Source organism: Anopheles funestus, chromosome 2RL, assembly GCF_943734845.2.
Source record: "Anopheles funestus chromosome 2RL, idAnoFuneDA-416_04, whole genome shotgun sequence".
NCBI lineage: Eukaryota > Metazoa > Arthropoda > Insecta > Diptera > Culicidae > Anopheles > Anopheles funestus.
This window is the reverse complement of record NC_064598.1, coordinates 27,795,249-27,811,517: the sequence shown is the minus strand read 5'-3', so window position 1 is coordinate 27,811,517 and position 16,269 is coordinate 27,795,249. Positions and strand designations below refer to the sequence as shown.

At 39.4% G+C, this 16,269-nt stretch overlaps 2 protein-coding genes across 2 annotated transcripts in view; one reads left to right on the top strand and one right to left on the bottom strand.

Annotated features, from left to right (window-relative positions):
* LOC125765298 (BTB/POZ domain-containing protein 6-B) overlaps positions 1-16,269 on the bottom strand; it is a 356,684-nt gene that overhangs the window by 35,346 nt on the left and 305,069 nt on the right. The window contains exon 5 of the transcript XR_007418538.1: positions 13,382-14,004. The gene's annotated coding sequence lies outside the window, so the exon portion shown is untranslated. The remainder of the gene's footprint in view (positions 1-13,381; positions 14,005-16,269) is intronic.
* LOC125765322 (protein pellino) overlaps positions 1-16,269 on the top strand; it is a 37,098-nt gene that overhangs the window by 13,103 nt on the left and 7,726 nt on the right. Inside the window, exons 2-3 of the mRNA XM_049430335.1 lie at positions 3,958-4,047; positions 11,306-11,537. Coding sequence (XP_049286292.1) covers positions 3,958-4,047; positions 11,306-11,537 — 322 coding nt within the window. The remainder of the gene's footprint in view (positions 1-3,957; positions 4,048-11,305; positions 11,538-16,269) is intronic.

Sequence of the window (16,269 nt, the reverse complement as noted above, 5' to 3'; positions counted from 1 at the left end):
CAATGCCCATCGACAATGCGATGTTCGTACACTTGATGCAATTGCTGTTAACGGTGCCGGGTGTAAGAATCGATGATCGGTGCTTTGCACTTTTCCCATATCCTGAGCTACCTAGATTTTTCCACTATTATCGTATACACCTTTCCCGCAGGGCCTACGATATCAGATATCGGGTTTTACAACAATCAACTCGTCAGCTCGGGCCAATGTTCCGTTTGGGACGTTGTGCCGTCGGCGGAGCATATATGTTGACGTCAACTGGGCGTTGAGTGCAGTCTGTACCGCATCAGCTGCCCGCTTACGAGCCGGTTAGTGTGTATGTGATGTGTTCTGTGACCAGTTCAGGCAGACAGGTTTCAACACGAAACTCCTTTATGTGGGGCGCTTGAGGAATAAATGGGGAGGTGCGTGGGAATACTCGCTGCACTGTTAGGAAGTACTGATTGCGTTCGTGACTGGTAATTATCGTGTGCTAGTAGTGCTAGTATTAAATTAGTACCACGATTGTCTGCATCTGTATGTGTGTGTGTGTGTTTGTGTTTAAGAGAGAATGGTTGTAATGGTATTCTTGATCGTGCATAGCATTATCGTAATCGATTAAACCTTCATCAAGAGCACAGTGCCTTCCATACCGCGTAAATATTTCACATCGCTTAGTCGCATTACTACGAAGCGTGCACAGCATGTTTTTCAGTACTACTACGGGGTGTTAGAATACTCGTGTCGAATTTTCTCATCTAAAAGGTTTTGCTGTCACGTCTGGTGACGGTACCTGTGTACGTCGTCATCACCAGGAAAGCGCAAAAGGCAAACTTACGTGTACAACGCATTCTAATGAATGCAAGCTGTTATGTCGTTTCAATAATTAACAGCTGATACGAACGATGGCTTACGATGTCGTTTGAAGGAGTTTCCTGGTTCATACTGTTGCCCTTCCGTTGTTTTATTGACAGCGGGTTTTGTTTTGGTTGTGGTACTGCTGCTTGAAGTTATCGACATCAGTCTTTTAGCTTTTAGAATCAAACTTATGTAGATTGGGTCTTTACATGTTCTGCTCGAAGGAAGATTATACTCTTAGGAGACTTAAAAGAGTTATAGTAAAATATGTAAAAACTATCTGATGAAAATCCCAAGTTAATCAGGCAACGCGATTCTGAGATATTCGATCGGACAAATTAGATTAGGTAACGTAGGTAAGTTAAGTCTTAGGGATATCAAAGTTTATTGAAGAAATGTCGATGATCAAATACTTCTCGTTAGATATTTTTAACTTTTTATCCTGAATCCAAAAGCAAGAAGCTTTAATGGTATATCTCCCCTTAGAGTAGAGTTAAAACAACTTACACAGAAAGTACTTACCTGCGGATAAAAATGTCCAATTTCCCCAAAAACGACAACCAAAATAAAGCACTCCCGTTCCGTCAGCTGTAGATAAGTTCACGAACGGAAATCAATAAAATGTTCCAAATTTCTTCATTCTCACCCTACGTGTTGGATGGCATATTAAAAAAACCACTGCAGACCACCTTAATGGTCGAAATCGATGTGATGTCGCAGTTGCCACCCTGCATTAACTATCTCCCTGTGTTCAGAGAGTGTGTGTCTGTGTATATCATTTTGTTTGTTTAGGGATTTTATGGGTTTCTCCACCGCCCCCATTCCATTTACTGCCGACAAATGATGCCTTTTTGGAGCCGTGAAAATGCGGCAGCAGTGAACGAAAATACTTTTTTTTTGGACCTACGGAGCGCCATCTTGGCGGTTTTCACATTTCTCCTCGCCGATCCGAGGTTTGAAATGATTTCTTTCGTTACGTTGTGAGGCAGAACTTTTTCTTTAAATTGTCGCCCTAAAGTGACGGTGGTGTGCCTCGTGCGATTGCCTTTCTGCGTCATCTAGAACCATTAGGTGTCACTGAACTTTCACATTAATCTTTGTGTGCGAAGAGCTCTCGCGCACGTGTGCGTTGTGGTCATGGGATTGATGGGGCACGTGGGAGGGTGGTGAGTAACCCAGGCGGGATGGACTAAAACGAAGGTTCAAAGTCGAGTAGCGATCACGAGAAGAAATGCGCATATATGGACAAGATAGAGAAATTGAGAATGAGATAATGAGAAGAGGTAATATTTTTAAATTTAAGACGCATTTCAGTAAAACAGAGATTAGTTTAATTTGTAGAAAGAAAAAAATGGTTTTGGTATCGCAGTGCCACATTGTTCCCAATATCTCCTAAAACAACCTCAAAACACAAGAGAAATAAAATAAAAATAAATCAAAATAAACATCAAATGTGTTAGCTTGATCATCTTTCCACATTTTGAAGAGATACGTGAGTGCGTTGAAGAAGCCAGAGCCGTTTGCTCGCTGTACCTACCGTTCTAGGTCGATATATGGTGATCAAAGAGCATCCTCACGTACTACATCATGCAGCTAGTATTTGAAAGTATGGACAAGAAATCTTGTACCCTTTGGCCTACGGTTGCGTGACAGCTGTCTCATCGATGGATCACGCACTCATGTACTCTGTTCCTCTCGCTGTGGTTGAAATGTGTTTTTTTTCTGCACTCCCATAAATAGATTTCCTCAAGAAGACGCTTCATCTTTTCCCCAAAAAGGCTCTTGAACCTTTGCTGGTGGCATTTTGACTATTGGACGGGGTGTTGTTGTCTTGCTTGTAAGCGGGCGTTAGACCCCAAGCGGAGTGGATCTATATCGGTTTGGCTTCCCGTCATATCGTAATGATGATGATGATGAATCTTATGTTGATGGTAGTAGAATCAAGATGTTACGCTTGTACGATACAGTACAGCATCTGGAAAGCGAACTTCGGTAGAATTTGGTGCCTTGGTGGATTTGATTTACTATCATGAAGAAACATATATTCTCTTTGCGAATCACTTGACCAAAAATGTTCCAAGAATAATTGATAATTCGATTAATGTAGTTGACTTGGTGATTGGATTTAACCTATTACTTAAGAAATATTTTGTCGCCTTTCTTATGACGTGGTATCACAATTCAAACATCTTGTTAGCTACACTTTAAAAGCTCCTATTATTTTTCTATTGACAGTACGACCTCAAGAACTCTGGGCTATTCCTGCTATTTCTTCGTAGAACATTTTTTACTTGTTGTTGGATAGTTTAGCCCTCCTTTAGGATTCGATACCGATCGACTTGTCCAGTGTCATCATCACTAAACTAGCGAAGCCTCCAACAAATCGTTAAAGCACAAGTAAAATTACAAATAAAAAAAAACTTAGCTTATAATAATTAATTACTCCACAGGGAACAATTTCGAACGCAACTGTGTGTATACATTTAGTTTGAGTTTTTCTTTCATACTTTTTTGTTTTGTTGCAACAATCCGTCATACTATTATGGGTCATCTTTTATTTGCCTTACGGTTTTTGGTGCAAACGGTTGTTGGCGGCCAAAGATTTATTGTTTTGCTTTCAAAACGAGAGAGCGCGCGTGTACTTTCTTTTCTTTTGCGGATTTTCTTCGACGACTGTGTGTCTTTTGAAGGGCGTACAACCATTTTTCCAGCAAAGGCCTAGAGCGTGGGCGACTTTCCTGGTAAATGTTGACGGACGGTTTTGCGACGCGGTGATTATGCTGTTTCTCGCTAAAAAGCTGGGTGGGGGTCCCTTTCGTGCTGTTTCGCGTACCGACCATGGCTAGAAATCGCCACAGCAACCACCATTGCGCCAGGGTTGCGTTGAGAGTTGCGTGAGAAAACCATTCGTTCGGTTTTGCGAAATATTTTTAAATCCGTCTCACGACACGCGTTTTATGGTCGGGGGAGACTCTATTAGATCCTATTAGCGGTTAGTGCTTTGCGATATTAGTTTGTAAGTGATTCTAAACCTGGTGTTGGACGAAAAAAGTTTTGATAGATACACATGTTGTCCGCTTTATATTAATACGATCTCTTCCGCTTCTTTTTACTTTCCAGAACTGACGGCACAGAGTCTCCGATAATTACGGAGAGCGATGCAGATACGGATAAACCGCGAATGAGATATGGAGAACTCGTGATACTAGGGTAAGTTTTGCCGTGGAAGAGATCCTTCACGATTTCCTCTAGAAGGGGGATTTTTGTTGCTGTTCTTAGTGTCGGTTTTTGTAAATTTATGATTTTCCTTTACCCGCTCCAATTACCGAAATCCATCCAATTTTCGTGTCCCAAATTCCAAAAGTTCATCTGTTTGCGGCCCTACACCAATTCATGGCACAGTGCGTGTGTTTTGGAATTTGATTGAACATTCTACTGCTGTCTATTCGTTAGCGTGTAAAAGCCGTAAGCTCCCAGTGCCAATCTGTCTGCGTGCTCTACTGACCGTGATAAAAATGATAGCCATTTTCCGTGGTGGCATCGCGCATCAGTCAGGGTACGAAGGGAATCTTGTAGCCACCAAGCACCCCGTTGCCGGTAGACAACGATTGTCTTGGCAGTTCCCGGCAGCGAATAATGTATCACGATGCCTTGCATGGACTTATACACCAAGCGTCACTTTTCCATCGATGTAGATAGCGCCAACGAAGAAGAAAAAAGGTTTCCAATGTGTATGTATCGCGCAACGGTGCGCACACGGCCAATTCCAAGCGAAAGTGGAAGCATTAGTTTCTCTATTTTGATTACGCCATACTTTTTCGACATCGTCCACATCCGAAGTAGGTCCCGAAATTGGAGAGGAGTAAAGGTTGAACGTTTGTTCCTCTGCTGGGTAAAATGTTAAAGCAGCAAAGTTCATCAGCTTTTGCCGGCCGGTTAATCCCTGTACCCTTGTGTCTGGCTAGGGGGCCCGTACGTGGTTAAAATCGTGCTCGAAAGGAAAAAAAGGGAATGTCTGGTTGGGGAATTTTTCGAAGCAATCATTTGCTTATTCGATTGCTGTCAAACCCTAGCGGATTTTGGGAAGGGAAAAGAGATGGTTTGGTTCCAATGGTGGTGTTTGGTCCAAACTTTATCAAACTGCGAAACATATTATTGATGTCAGTATTATCAAGATGATGGTCTATAATTTTGTTTCACGAATTCGGTCAATTGTTCTAAATGCTATATTGAACCCAATAAGAGAAATCCAATAATCATTGATTATGAATAAATCTTATGTACAAATTCGAGTAGTAAGAAAGTTTGTTTCAATTTGGCCGTTAATTTTCCCGATCTAAATTATATCCTGCTCAACTGCTGTTGTATTCCCATCACACTAATGATCTACCTGTATTGAAAGGTAGAACAAAACACGCAGCACAAAACGACCGAAACATTGTTTCCGTGCACATGTTCCATTCGCCCTTTTCAGATGATTAAAGTAGAGCTTTGGTGTGGTATGTTTTGCCTTTCTACCGAAAATCATCCATTAAAGTTCTTTCGTTTTAGGAGCTGTTTCTTCTGGCTGTCAGTCAGTACGAAAGTGGACGTGTACCGACGTGTGTGCCCACAATCGGGAGACCATCTTACTCTGCGATACCCAGATTGGGAAGCGAATGAATCGGTGTCTTTCATTGAGCTAAACCTTCGTGCCTACGGGCCCTTGTGCTCGAAATGTGTGTGTAGGTTGTTTTCACCTACGGTCATTTAGCTTGAAGTGAAGCTCGAAATAATCTTCCGTAAATGTTTTAATTCATCAGCGGGAATCGGAAGTATAGGTTTGATTTTTGTTTTTTTTCGTTTCCAACAAATGTTGCTTTTCTGTCGACAGCTCGCGGGATGTTTGTTCTTGAATTGCTGGCATTAATTTAAAGCTGGAGTATTTTCTTCATTATTGTGCCACATTGTTGCCGATGGTTTAACTCTCTGGCAGCAAAAACCTCGAAGCGCACAACTCAACACAACGTGCACAAGAATGAGTGAGTGATCTTCTGGCCACATAAGATCACTTGAAAACGTGTAAACAATTCATGGTCTTTTGAGTTTCGCCCGGTATCTTCGTGTTTCGAATGTGTCGAGGTAACATAAGGAGACTGATACCGAGACTTAAAGACTTACGGAAGGCAGCTTGACAATTAAAGTGTCCAGGAATTCCGTCTACCGTCCGTAAATTGTGATGCGTATACTCTTGGTTGGCGGCTTTTATGTAAGCCGCCATGAGAGGGTTCCTCCTCATACCAACGTTGGGTATTCATTCTTATATTCTGCTTGTATATTTTGAATGAATTGAAAGAGTGAGATTGTCTTGTGGGATAGATATAAATAAACAGCCTAGAGGAACGTGTTGTAGACTTTACGGGAATTGTGGAGGTCTTAAGTGGTTTGCTACCTCAGAATTCTAATCAAAACAACTATGAATAATTCTTACCTACTTAATTCTTATAAAGTAAGTAAGAATTCTTGGCGATTTTTTTGGAGGACGATGTATCAAAACTCAGTTCCCCTAGACTATAGTACAACTTGATCGTTCATGATCATGTTTTCAATTTTTTTATACTTATCCTACAGAAATAGCTAGTAAAAAGTATTCTTCCTTCGAAGTTTGGACAAACATTGGGGTCTCGTTTGGTTACGTAATCAAGAAACTGAAGTGTAAGTTAAGGCGGTTACGGTGGACTCCCCAAGCTCGCTTTACTTTAATGTAGTAACGAGGAACTTTCGATATTTACGTACCGTCTGCTTGTGCTCCCGAAAGCTCAATCGTTCTGTACCATGATGAAGAGGTTTTTATTCGACCAAAGCCTTCTTCGGGGCCGTTTTTTAGGGTGCGATCCACCCAAGGCGGGATGCTAAGTTATAGCGTAGCTAGAGCCTCAGGAGATATGTATTTATATGGACATGGGCATGTGTATATGTGTGCCCATAGCCATGGGCCATACCGTACCCCATGGATCCCTCGGTAAAATGCTGGATGTAGGCACGCTGTCGAGAACACATAAAAATAAATTAAAGACGTTGTTGAACGCGCGAGACAGAACTCGTTTACAGATTTCGGTGTAAGATAAGTTGCTTATACTAAATTTAATTTAGTCTGTCTGTGGGGTGGCTATGTTTGCGTTTCCGAGAAATGGGGTAGGTCCAGTGATGGTCTTTAGAGCAGCTTCAAAACGTGGTATCGTTTATTGAAAATCTGTTGTTTTGTGTGTAGCTTTAATCTCTTAGTTCCTGTTGCTGTTTAATTAATGTGTATTTTTTCGGGATTTTTTTTGTAATAGCAATATTATTATGTTGCTGCTAGGGTTTAATTAACTTACACATCCGCACAATTTGAAGTTGATGTACTTATCAACATATTCTCATCAACACATTTTTCGAGAAAAGTAATTTTTGGTAAACACATTTAGGGGAGTAATATTCTTACACGGTTACAAAGAATAATGATAAAAATGCAAGCTCTAGCTCGCGTGAAGATGATTTGTTCTGGTGTCTGTAATGATTTGCGGTTGATTAAGAATGACTGGACAGTCAGAAGTCGCATCAGGGGAATTAAGCTTGCTTCGAATGGGACAGGACCATGAGCACGGTGGAAAATAAAAATCTGGAAAAAGCGGACACCGAAAAAACACGCTAGCGTAAGAATTGATGAAGGATTGATCTTTTTTTTCCAGTCATCATACCAGAGCTGCTTGAATGTGTTTCGAGAGGAAAAAAAAGCAAAAATTTCTTTACGGGTCATCGCTCGAAATCGGTCCGCAACGAATAAATTCTGATTAAGAAAGTTCGAAGAACGGATAGCATACAAAATATCATTAAACTGCGTTAGTGAGACACACGCACACACCAAAAAAAACTGTTCCTTTATAAATTGTTCCGAACGATAGTTCGTTGTAACTATCGAATTCTGCGTGGAACGAAATGGGAAGCACAAAACTGTGCTAATGGAAGAGGTTTGTCAAGGCCCCATCTTTGCCACAGATGAGCTGCTGGGCCCAATTTATGTTTCATTAATCTGCGTTCCTCAAGGTGACAGGCCGTGGAAGTGGAGGATGAAATTGATCCCTCTCACTAGGCATCTTTCCGTGGACGTTGGTTGCTTGGTCCATAGAAAGGAATCCCAGCTGCTGGTGTGTGATTATGTGTAAACGTTTCAATGACGCTTGCTGGGTGTAGGTGTGTAGATTGGTGGAGAACACAGAGAAAGGCGGATGACCAGTCGCATGTCACGTCGGGCAAGGATGTGATAGATGATGTATATGACCTCCTATCACTAGACAACCTCCATAATGTGGCCGATGATGGCTGCCTGGATCGATAATTTGCTTGGTAATTGTGCCACATGTTTTGGGTTCGAATAAGGAGTTGATAGTCTTATGTGTTAATTATTTTGATTGTAGTTTGAAATTCATTGTACCATTCGATGTTCACTAATCATTCGAATTTGGTTGTTGTTAATATTAACATACGTGGAACATTCATGTTCGTCATATTTACTTAATGATAAATTCTAAGGTATAGAGAATAAATAAATAAACTTGTGTTTATGATTAATGCAGTATGTTTGCATAACTCATTGATGCCGAATTTCCGTTAGCGCATGCTTGAATTGCTAAGAAGGGCAAGGATAATGAATAATGTAAATCAAATAGGTAATCAACTTTACTATACATAACATCAAATTCTAAACCAACGGATGGAGGTTATAGAAACTTATTGAGTATTTACGTGATCATCAATATTGGTTCAACCGCAACGATTGGGGGTTCACTACAGATTTGAAAGTGTTCTACTTTATTTTATGATGGATTTTAAAGGTTGGATATGGATTAACAATATGGATTAACAAAATATGCTTCAAATATATCTGTTTAAGTTTATAGCCAAAGTGAAATTTTATCGTAACGTTTTAAATAAGTGAAATAAAATGTGACTAAATAGAAAAACAACAATTGAGGCACAATAGGATGATAAGAAGCTAAATTCAATACGAAATAGAGAAAAAGAATAGAACACTAGAAAAATAGAAACATAGAAAATAGGGAAAAGATATAGAAAATAGACATGTTCGCGATCGATCCCTACGTTGTGAATTTTAGTTTTCTTTCGGAACGGTGAAAAATTAATCTGGAGCGCGGTTTCTCGCTTGACCGTTCGGCGTACGTATTTTATTACAAGTGCAGTGATTTTTCGTAATGGTTCTTAGCCCTAACGGTCCTTACACTAACACAACTAACCTCTGCGTTCGTAACGCTACCCCGGTGAAAACAATCATGCATTAATCGGAATAATAAATTTCAACTGTCAAATGAGTGTAACGCTACGAAACGTAAACAAGACAAATGATTTAAACCATGAAGAATGAATAAGAAAATAAATCAACATAATAAGGAAGATAGAGTAATGAATTAGAAAATATAGCAATAACATAGAAAATGGAGCATTAATACAAAAAATCATATCAGAAACATAGATAAGAAAAAAAACAATAAAATCAAATAAAAGACATGGGAATAACAAAAAAAGAAATAAAATAGGAAACTAAACTACCAAATAGAATCCTGCCTTAGCAAATAGTATAGTATCTGAATGAATTAAAAAATAAAAACATTACAAATCCGAAGTGAAATTTTCCGATTGCTGCTGCTGCCCGGCCAGCAAACAAACCATGGCCAGGTGCTAAAAAGGTTCGTTCCTTTCGGTTTCTGGGGCATTCAGTGAAGGTTAAACCGGCAGTCATTTGCCGCGTGGCCGGGTTAACAGTTTCTTTGTCCATCATCGGTTGGCAAAGCGTTGCAAAAGCAAAAAGGGGAAAAATAATAATCCAACGGTCGAAACGTATACCATCCGGTCGATAATACGGAGTTGCGATTGCCTGCCTTTGCGCCTGCCAGTCCGTTTGGTCGACGTTTAACGTCAACATTCGGTCGCCTTCGTCAGGTGTGGTGTGGTGGGTCCGCGAATCGATCGCAGACGCAAGCCAGCAAGTCCATCCATGATTGGGGTTTTTTTTCTGTAATTTTTTTTTCTGGTTGAGAAGCCTTGACCGTTTGACGATTGTGTTCGTTCTGCACGGCGCTTGTGATGCCCTTTTTTTTGCGCGCGTTCCATTCGAACCAACCATTTGTGAACCATCATTCGGAGACGGCAGACCATGCCGAAGGAAACGGCAAAAATACAGCGGAAGTGGTTTTTATATGCTCCGCATAACCAACTCATGTCTTTGGCGGGTTAACTTTACGTTTGTTTCGTATGCACAGTTGTCTGGTGTGTTTTTGTTGTTGTTGTTGCTTTGCGCCACATTTTCGGCACACGATTTTGTGATTCGTTCCAGCGTTAGTCAAGTGTAACGGTTGGCCATTTCTAAGTCAAGGTTTCGAAGGGAAGATATTCCTTCCGATTGGCTTTACTTTTGCATTGCCTTGTTATGCCTACCTTCAATGGCTTGTTGTGTAGCGCAGTACAAATTGTGATGTGGTACTCACGCTTGAAAGTTGTAACGAATTAATTATCATTCGGCAGGTATCAAAGGCGTAGGTTTAATGTTGTTTTTTTTTTGTTTGTTTCGAACGTTAATTCCAAGATGTATTATTGCTTCGGATCGTTAAATCCATCACTTCGGTTATACAGCAGTCAGCAGCAGCAGTGGTCAGTGACAGTTTGGGGTAGCGTTTTTGAGCAACAAAAATATAGCAGTTGCCGCAAGATTAATTAAATTCTTTCAATCACCGTTTAAAACAGTGCATAATCATTGGTGCCAATGATGGACGAGGAAGAGGGACGGGGAGGGCGGAAGGGGAGAGATCCAGAAAGGAGAAGGAAAATTAATTGTTCATCACCTCAGACCACTTCACTCTACTTCCTATCCCCCAACAAAGAGCATAACGCTTTGTAATTTGATAGCATTTTCAGGTCCATTTTTGCGGTACGAGCTCCTTTTCGCGCCATAAGCGGTGAAATGAGCACAGCAAAAGAAATACCACAGAAAAAAAGGTAGATTAATGAAGAGAGGGACGTTATCTGCGGTTCATTGGACAATTTTCTTCAAGTTTGAAGCTGCGAATGAGAGGCGGAAGGCAAAATGTTCCTTTTTCAGTCCAAATGATCCTCGCTAATGAAGTCGTGAACCCTCATCATCGTCGCGTTTCGTCGGTGTTCCACACATTAACCTGAATTTTAGAATCTGCACGATTCGACGACTTTGTTGGGAATTTAGTGGGTAAAATGATACACTTTCAACGACTGGCCTTTTTTCTTCTTCTAGGAATTTCGATGATTTGCTTTTAAATTGGATGTAGTTTAAAGAAATGCTTTTAGCGCGGTTCAAACGGCATTGCAACGTGTATGTGGAAGGCGATTTATATAGTCCTATCTTTCAATATATCTTTCAGTCGATTAACTTTGGTATATTCTTTTCCTTTGCCATTTCTAGATATAATGGATTTCTACCACAGGGCGATCGTGGCCGTCGTCGGTCAAAGTTCGTCCTGTACAAACGCGTCGAATCAAATGGCGTCAAACGTTCCAAACACTACATTGTACAGTCGCCTCAATCCTCGCAGGCCATCTTGGACGCCAAACAGCACTCCATATCGTACACGCTCTCCCGCAATCAGGCCGTTATCGTAGAGTACAAAGAGGATCCAGATACGGATATGTTTCAGGTAAGCAGCACAAATATTTAGTTGTTAAACTCTTAGCAATATTCGCCTGTAATAATCCTAGATACAGGCAAGTTAAAGCAACTTTTGGTCTTCCAGGAAATTGATTAAACAACTTCTATTTTATCGCTATTCGTCTTATAAAATTCACATAACTGAAGGCAATATTTTTCGATTACTTCGGCGCCTAATCTCAAGAAACTTCTACATCTACTACTCTCGTACACCTTTCCTACAGTATCTACAAAAAAAAAAGACCTTAAGTAAATGAAAGTGTGTCACCATTTCCCGTAAATCAAAGGCACTGTGTAAACAACGGCAAAATCTCTTTCCGCCCCGAGAACCATTGTATTTTTGTTGGGTAGGGCTCCTCTCCGTTACGTCGTACTAAAGCATCCGGTTACGTTCGCCAGAGGTTTGAACAGTGTGTCATCGCATTGGACCGGAAACACTTTCTTTTTGTATCAACTACATGTTAGTTACGTACGAGACGTTGCCTTTTTTTGAAGATATATCTTTTTGTTTGTATCTTCTTCCAGTGATTATCTTTAGATTTGTTTGTGTTGAACAATTAAACGTTCTATTGATAAGAAAATATGGTGGAATTGAGTAAAATAATTATGAAACATCAGTTTTTGTTTACATAATTTCCAATTTCTTCGTATCCTACCGAACTTGATTCCGAATATTCTACTTCCTGGTTGTGAAGGTCTTGTACTGTCATTGCTAGTGTTTGCGTGACTTCAATTGCTAATGAAAAGAAGATGTTTGCTAAGACGTTTCATAAGACGTTTAGAAAGGATATTGTTAAACCAAGAAAAAGAACATTTAAAGTGAATAAAAACATAATACTCTTGCTTGTTCTGCACCATTTGCTTCATGGTTTAATGATCGTTAAGGAAATGGGTTGTGTATGTGTGAGGTGAATGCTTGAGAGACAATGGAGACGACGCGTACAAATGCATTTTACACTATCTTGTTTGCTTTGCGACTTGGTTGACCTTCGAGGACGGATTTGTCTATCGCGCAATACTGTTCAAAGCAACGTGCTTTGTCGTACTTGATTTTTGTTTCCTTAAAGAATTGAACTGAAGTACCTTATGACTGTATGTCGAAGTACTAATATTTACACAAATTGTTAAAATTTGAAAATTTTTAGATCCAAAAATATGAAAGTTTGCTGTTAAAGTTGATCAATATGACACTGATATGATCGATCGGTCACATAAATACGATCACCTTTAAATGGTTTTTTCACTCCAAAATATAACTCATAAACTCGCCAGAATATTTATATTTTTACTCAGAAAGAAGATGATTCAAAAATGAATTACGACGATCAAGCACACATGGTTTGGTATGAATGAATTGGTGCAGTGCGTTGTCATAGCGGTAACTGTCACATAATGGGCATTAATGCTGTTTTACGCCCGCACGTGAGCCAAGGCTAAGGAAAATGCAACTGAAATCTATAGTAGCGCCCACAAAGGGAACTCAACCATAAACCCATGTGACCGGTTCTGCTAGTGGTGCATTTACTATCCATTCGATTATGGCTCACCTGCCGTTGTGAGGAAACAAAGCAAAGGAAAAGACAAAAACTTCATCCCCAGTTTGCAAATCGTTTCCTGCTAATCGTGCCTTATTTTGCTCAGTTGTTCCGTACATTAATGCTGCACTTGTTACACTGTTTTCTCTGTTCTTACCACAGTGCGACCAGAGAGCAATGGCCAATTTTACAGTGTGGCAGATAAATTTTGCGTATCGAAATTTAAATTATTAAAAATACATTATATTTGGTGGGAATTTAATAAGAGGTAATGCTAGTGAAAAATGTTTCAACATACCTTGGCAAATGCAGCTCGTTGCCTGAGAGCATTAAGGGTGGATTAATGCGTTGGAACCACATTTGAACTACACTGTGCACGGATATGTGCAGCACTTCATTCTGTCTGCGGCCATTCACTTCCCGATGCACACAAACACACACACACACGCTACGATCGGGTGTGACTTATTGTTTTTTGTATGTAAGGTAAAAATAGTTCTCATCAAAAAGTCAGCGAACTTAAGGGGGTAGAAACAAGCGCACGGTTGACGCCACCGCATCATCGGTGCATTGGGCGGGGGGGGGGTACACGCGGTTTAACTGGTTCTACTTTCCGCGTTTTGCGCCCCCATTTTAGCGAAACATAGCATGTTCGCTCTCACCCATCTCTGTCAAGGTGGGATTAAACGCGTACCGGTCAGGCCGGAGACACACGCTAGGCGGCATTTTGTGCCTAACTGTTCATTGCCGGTTTGTGTTTTTTCTCCTCTTTTATTCATGCCGCGGGTGTCGTTTGGGGTACGGTTTACGCCTTCCCGGACAGGGCCAGGCCTAAGTGTAAACGACAACAACGCGACTAATGCTGCTGGTTGTAGCGTATGTAACCTTTACACCGGTTTGGGTGCTTGTCGCGCTGGGAATCTATGACAGAGAGAGAGAAAGAGAGAGAAAAAAGAAGAATATTAAGGAAATGAGAAACATGGATGATGTATGGTACAAATGATCACAATTTCGTTTACGTGTAGTGTACAATTTGATCGTAAGCCTTTGCTTTTATTACGGTACAAGTGGATGTGGAACAATTATTATAATTTGGTTTATAATTTTAAACCAGCGTCAGAGTGTTGTGAAGGAATAATTCATATTTTCCTACTATTAAAGCAAAGAATATGGTTCTTATTTTGCTTTACTTTACTTCCGCTTGCGATTTGTGCGTACACATATTGGGCATATATTACTATTTCCTGTTTGTTTGTGATTCACATGATTATATGTAATATGATTTGTGAGGCATAAAGAATGACATTCAAAACTATCGTAAACGCAATGTAACGAGCATACCTTTTTCGACGATGTTTTCGAATTGAAGGGTTTGATAGAAATGTAAAAAATGGGAATAATTTTTTTACTTGATTTTTTCAAATATTATGCTTTCAGAATTATAAGTTCAAAATTGTAAAACCAATATACTAGAAAATAATTAAGTTTTTACCTTTAAAGAATAAATACTGATTGACTTTTTGAAAGTTTCATCAGTTATTCTATACATAACATTACTACTGGCAGAATTACTGTCACATTTTCAATCGTAAATCGATCTTTTGATCTTTCATTTTAATGTATTTTTCATGTTTAGAATAAGATTTTAGTATCTTGATAATAAAGTTTCTGCGTTCCCACGAAAAAAAAGAAGGCTTTTCAACCATTATTATAAATATTTGAACAAATTTTTTAGTTCAGTTTAGTTTAGTTTAGTTCAGTTCAGAAAATTTGAAATAGAATCTATTTCAGCTTGAAAAAATTCTAGATAAAGGTATCCAGATCTACGACGACACATTAGAATTGAATTTAGGTTTCGACTGAATGGCTTCAATATTGCCAGTTAAACTGGGAAACCCCTGTATATTTTCCCTTGGGCAATATTTCCTGTTGATAACTGTGCTAGTCACTGTGCAATCTTTATTTTGATTTTTTATTTATTATTTACTCACTGTGCTTAAACATATATAACGGAGCACGCATGCAGAAAGAGATACCGCTCCGATCATTCCAGTTTCTTTGCATTGGTTTTTTTAAAATAGGAATTAAGTATCATTTCCTGGTAGCTGTTAAGTAAACGTTTTTCACAATCAGAGTTGCTTAATCATATTGGTAAACGTATGTCTAGCGGGGATGGCCTCAACGAGTGTGTAGGGCTTCATGCAAGAGCTTTTATTCTAAGCCGGCACTACAAAGGAACATTTTACGGGATGCTCTTTTCACTGTAACACCTACAGGGAACTTTCCTTAGGTACCTACGTACATATTCGTTTCTTTGGCGCCTGACACACAGTGCCATAAGTACAATAGAGAAAGTAGAGTAGTTTGAGGCTCGCTCTACATTAAAAATATAAATAAAATCAAATCGAAGAAGAAGTCCGCCGAAAGTCCATGTCATTTTTATACTTTTTTATTGTTGTTTAACCTTTACCTACTCATAAAATGTCTCATGTAATAGTGATTTTAAGTGCAAAAAAAGCCTTTTGCCTTTTGCCGTTGGAATGGCACATAAAGAACGTTTGTCATTGCGTGTAGTTTGATTTGACTGACTGACTGATCATTCAAACGTTGAGATGAGTTGAAATGATGTTTCATTTTAGTAAGGAATGTTATTAAAGTCATTTGTTTGTAACTATTTATTTGCAATGATCTTTCACAGTGTTACATTAACATTACATACAATCCCTTCCTTGCGAATATTGCTACAATATGAATGTACACAAACCTTCACATTGTAGAAATCCAAAAGGCGTGCAGTGCTTTCGATGCGCAAAAACACTAAATAAATTACATTGTTGCACTGTTGTGGTGCCGCACAGCTGGAAAAACAAAAGAGGCTTTTGATATTTCCCTTTCGATAATATTTATTTGTTTTCTGGCGTTGAGAACGGATTTCATCAAGGTTGTGGTGTTTGGATATTTTTTTTGTTTTGTTTTGTTATTTCATTGCAGACAGCGATCGTCGATTGCTTGTTTTTATGCATAAAACTTTGATGTTTATCGGTGGTTATTTACTTATGTTATCTCAAAGTGCAGCTCAACAATGCATTTGCTTGTTCGAAATCAACAATGCAGATTCAAGGAGGGTACTAATTCATTTGATTTATTTTGACTAAATAACTTTTTTGCTAAAATTTTAATTAAAAT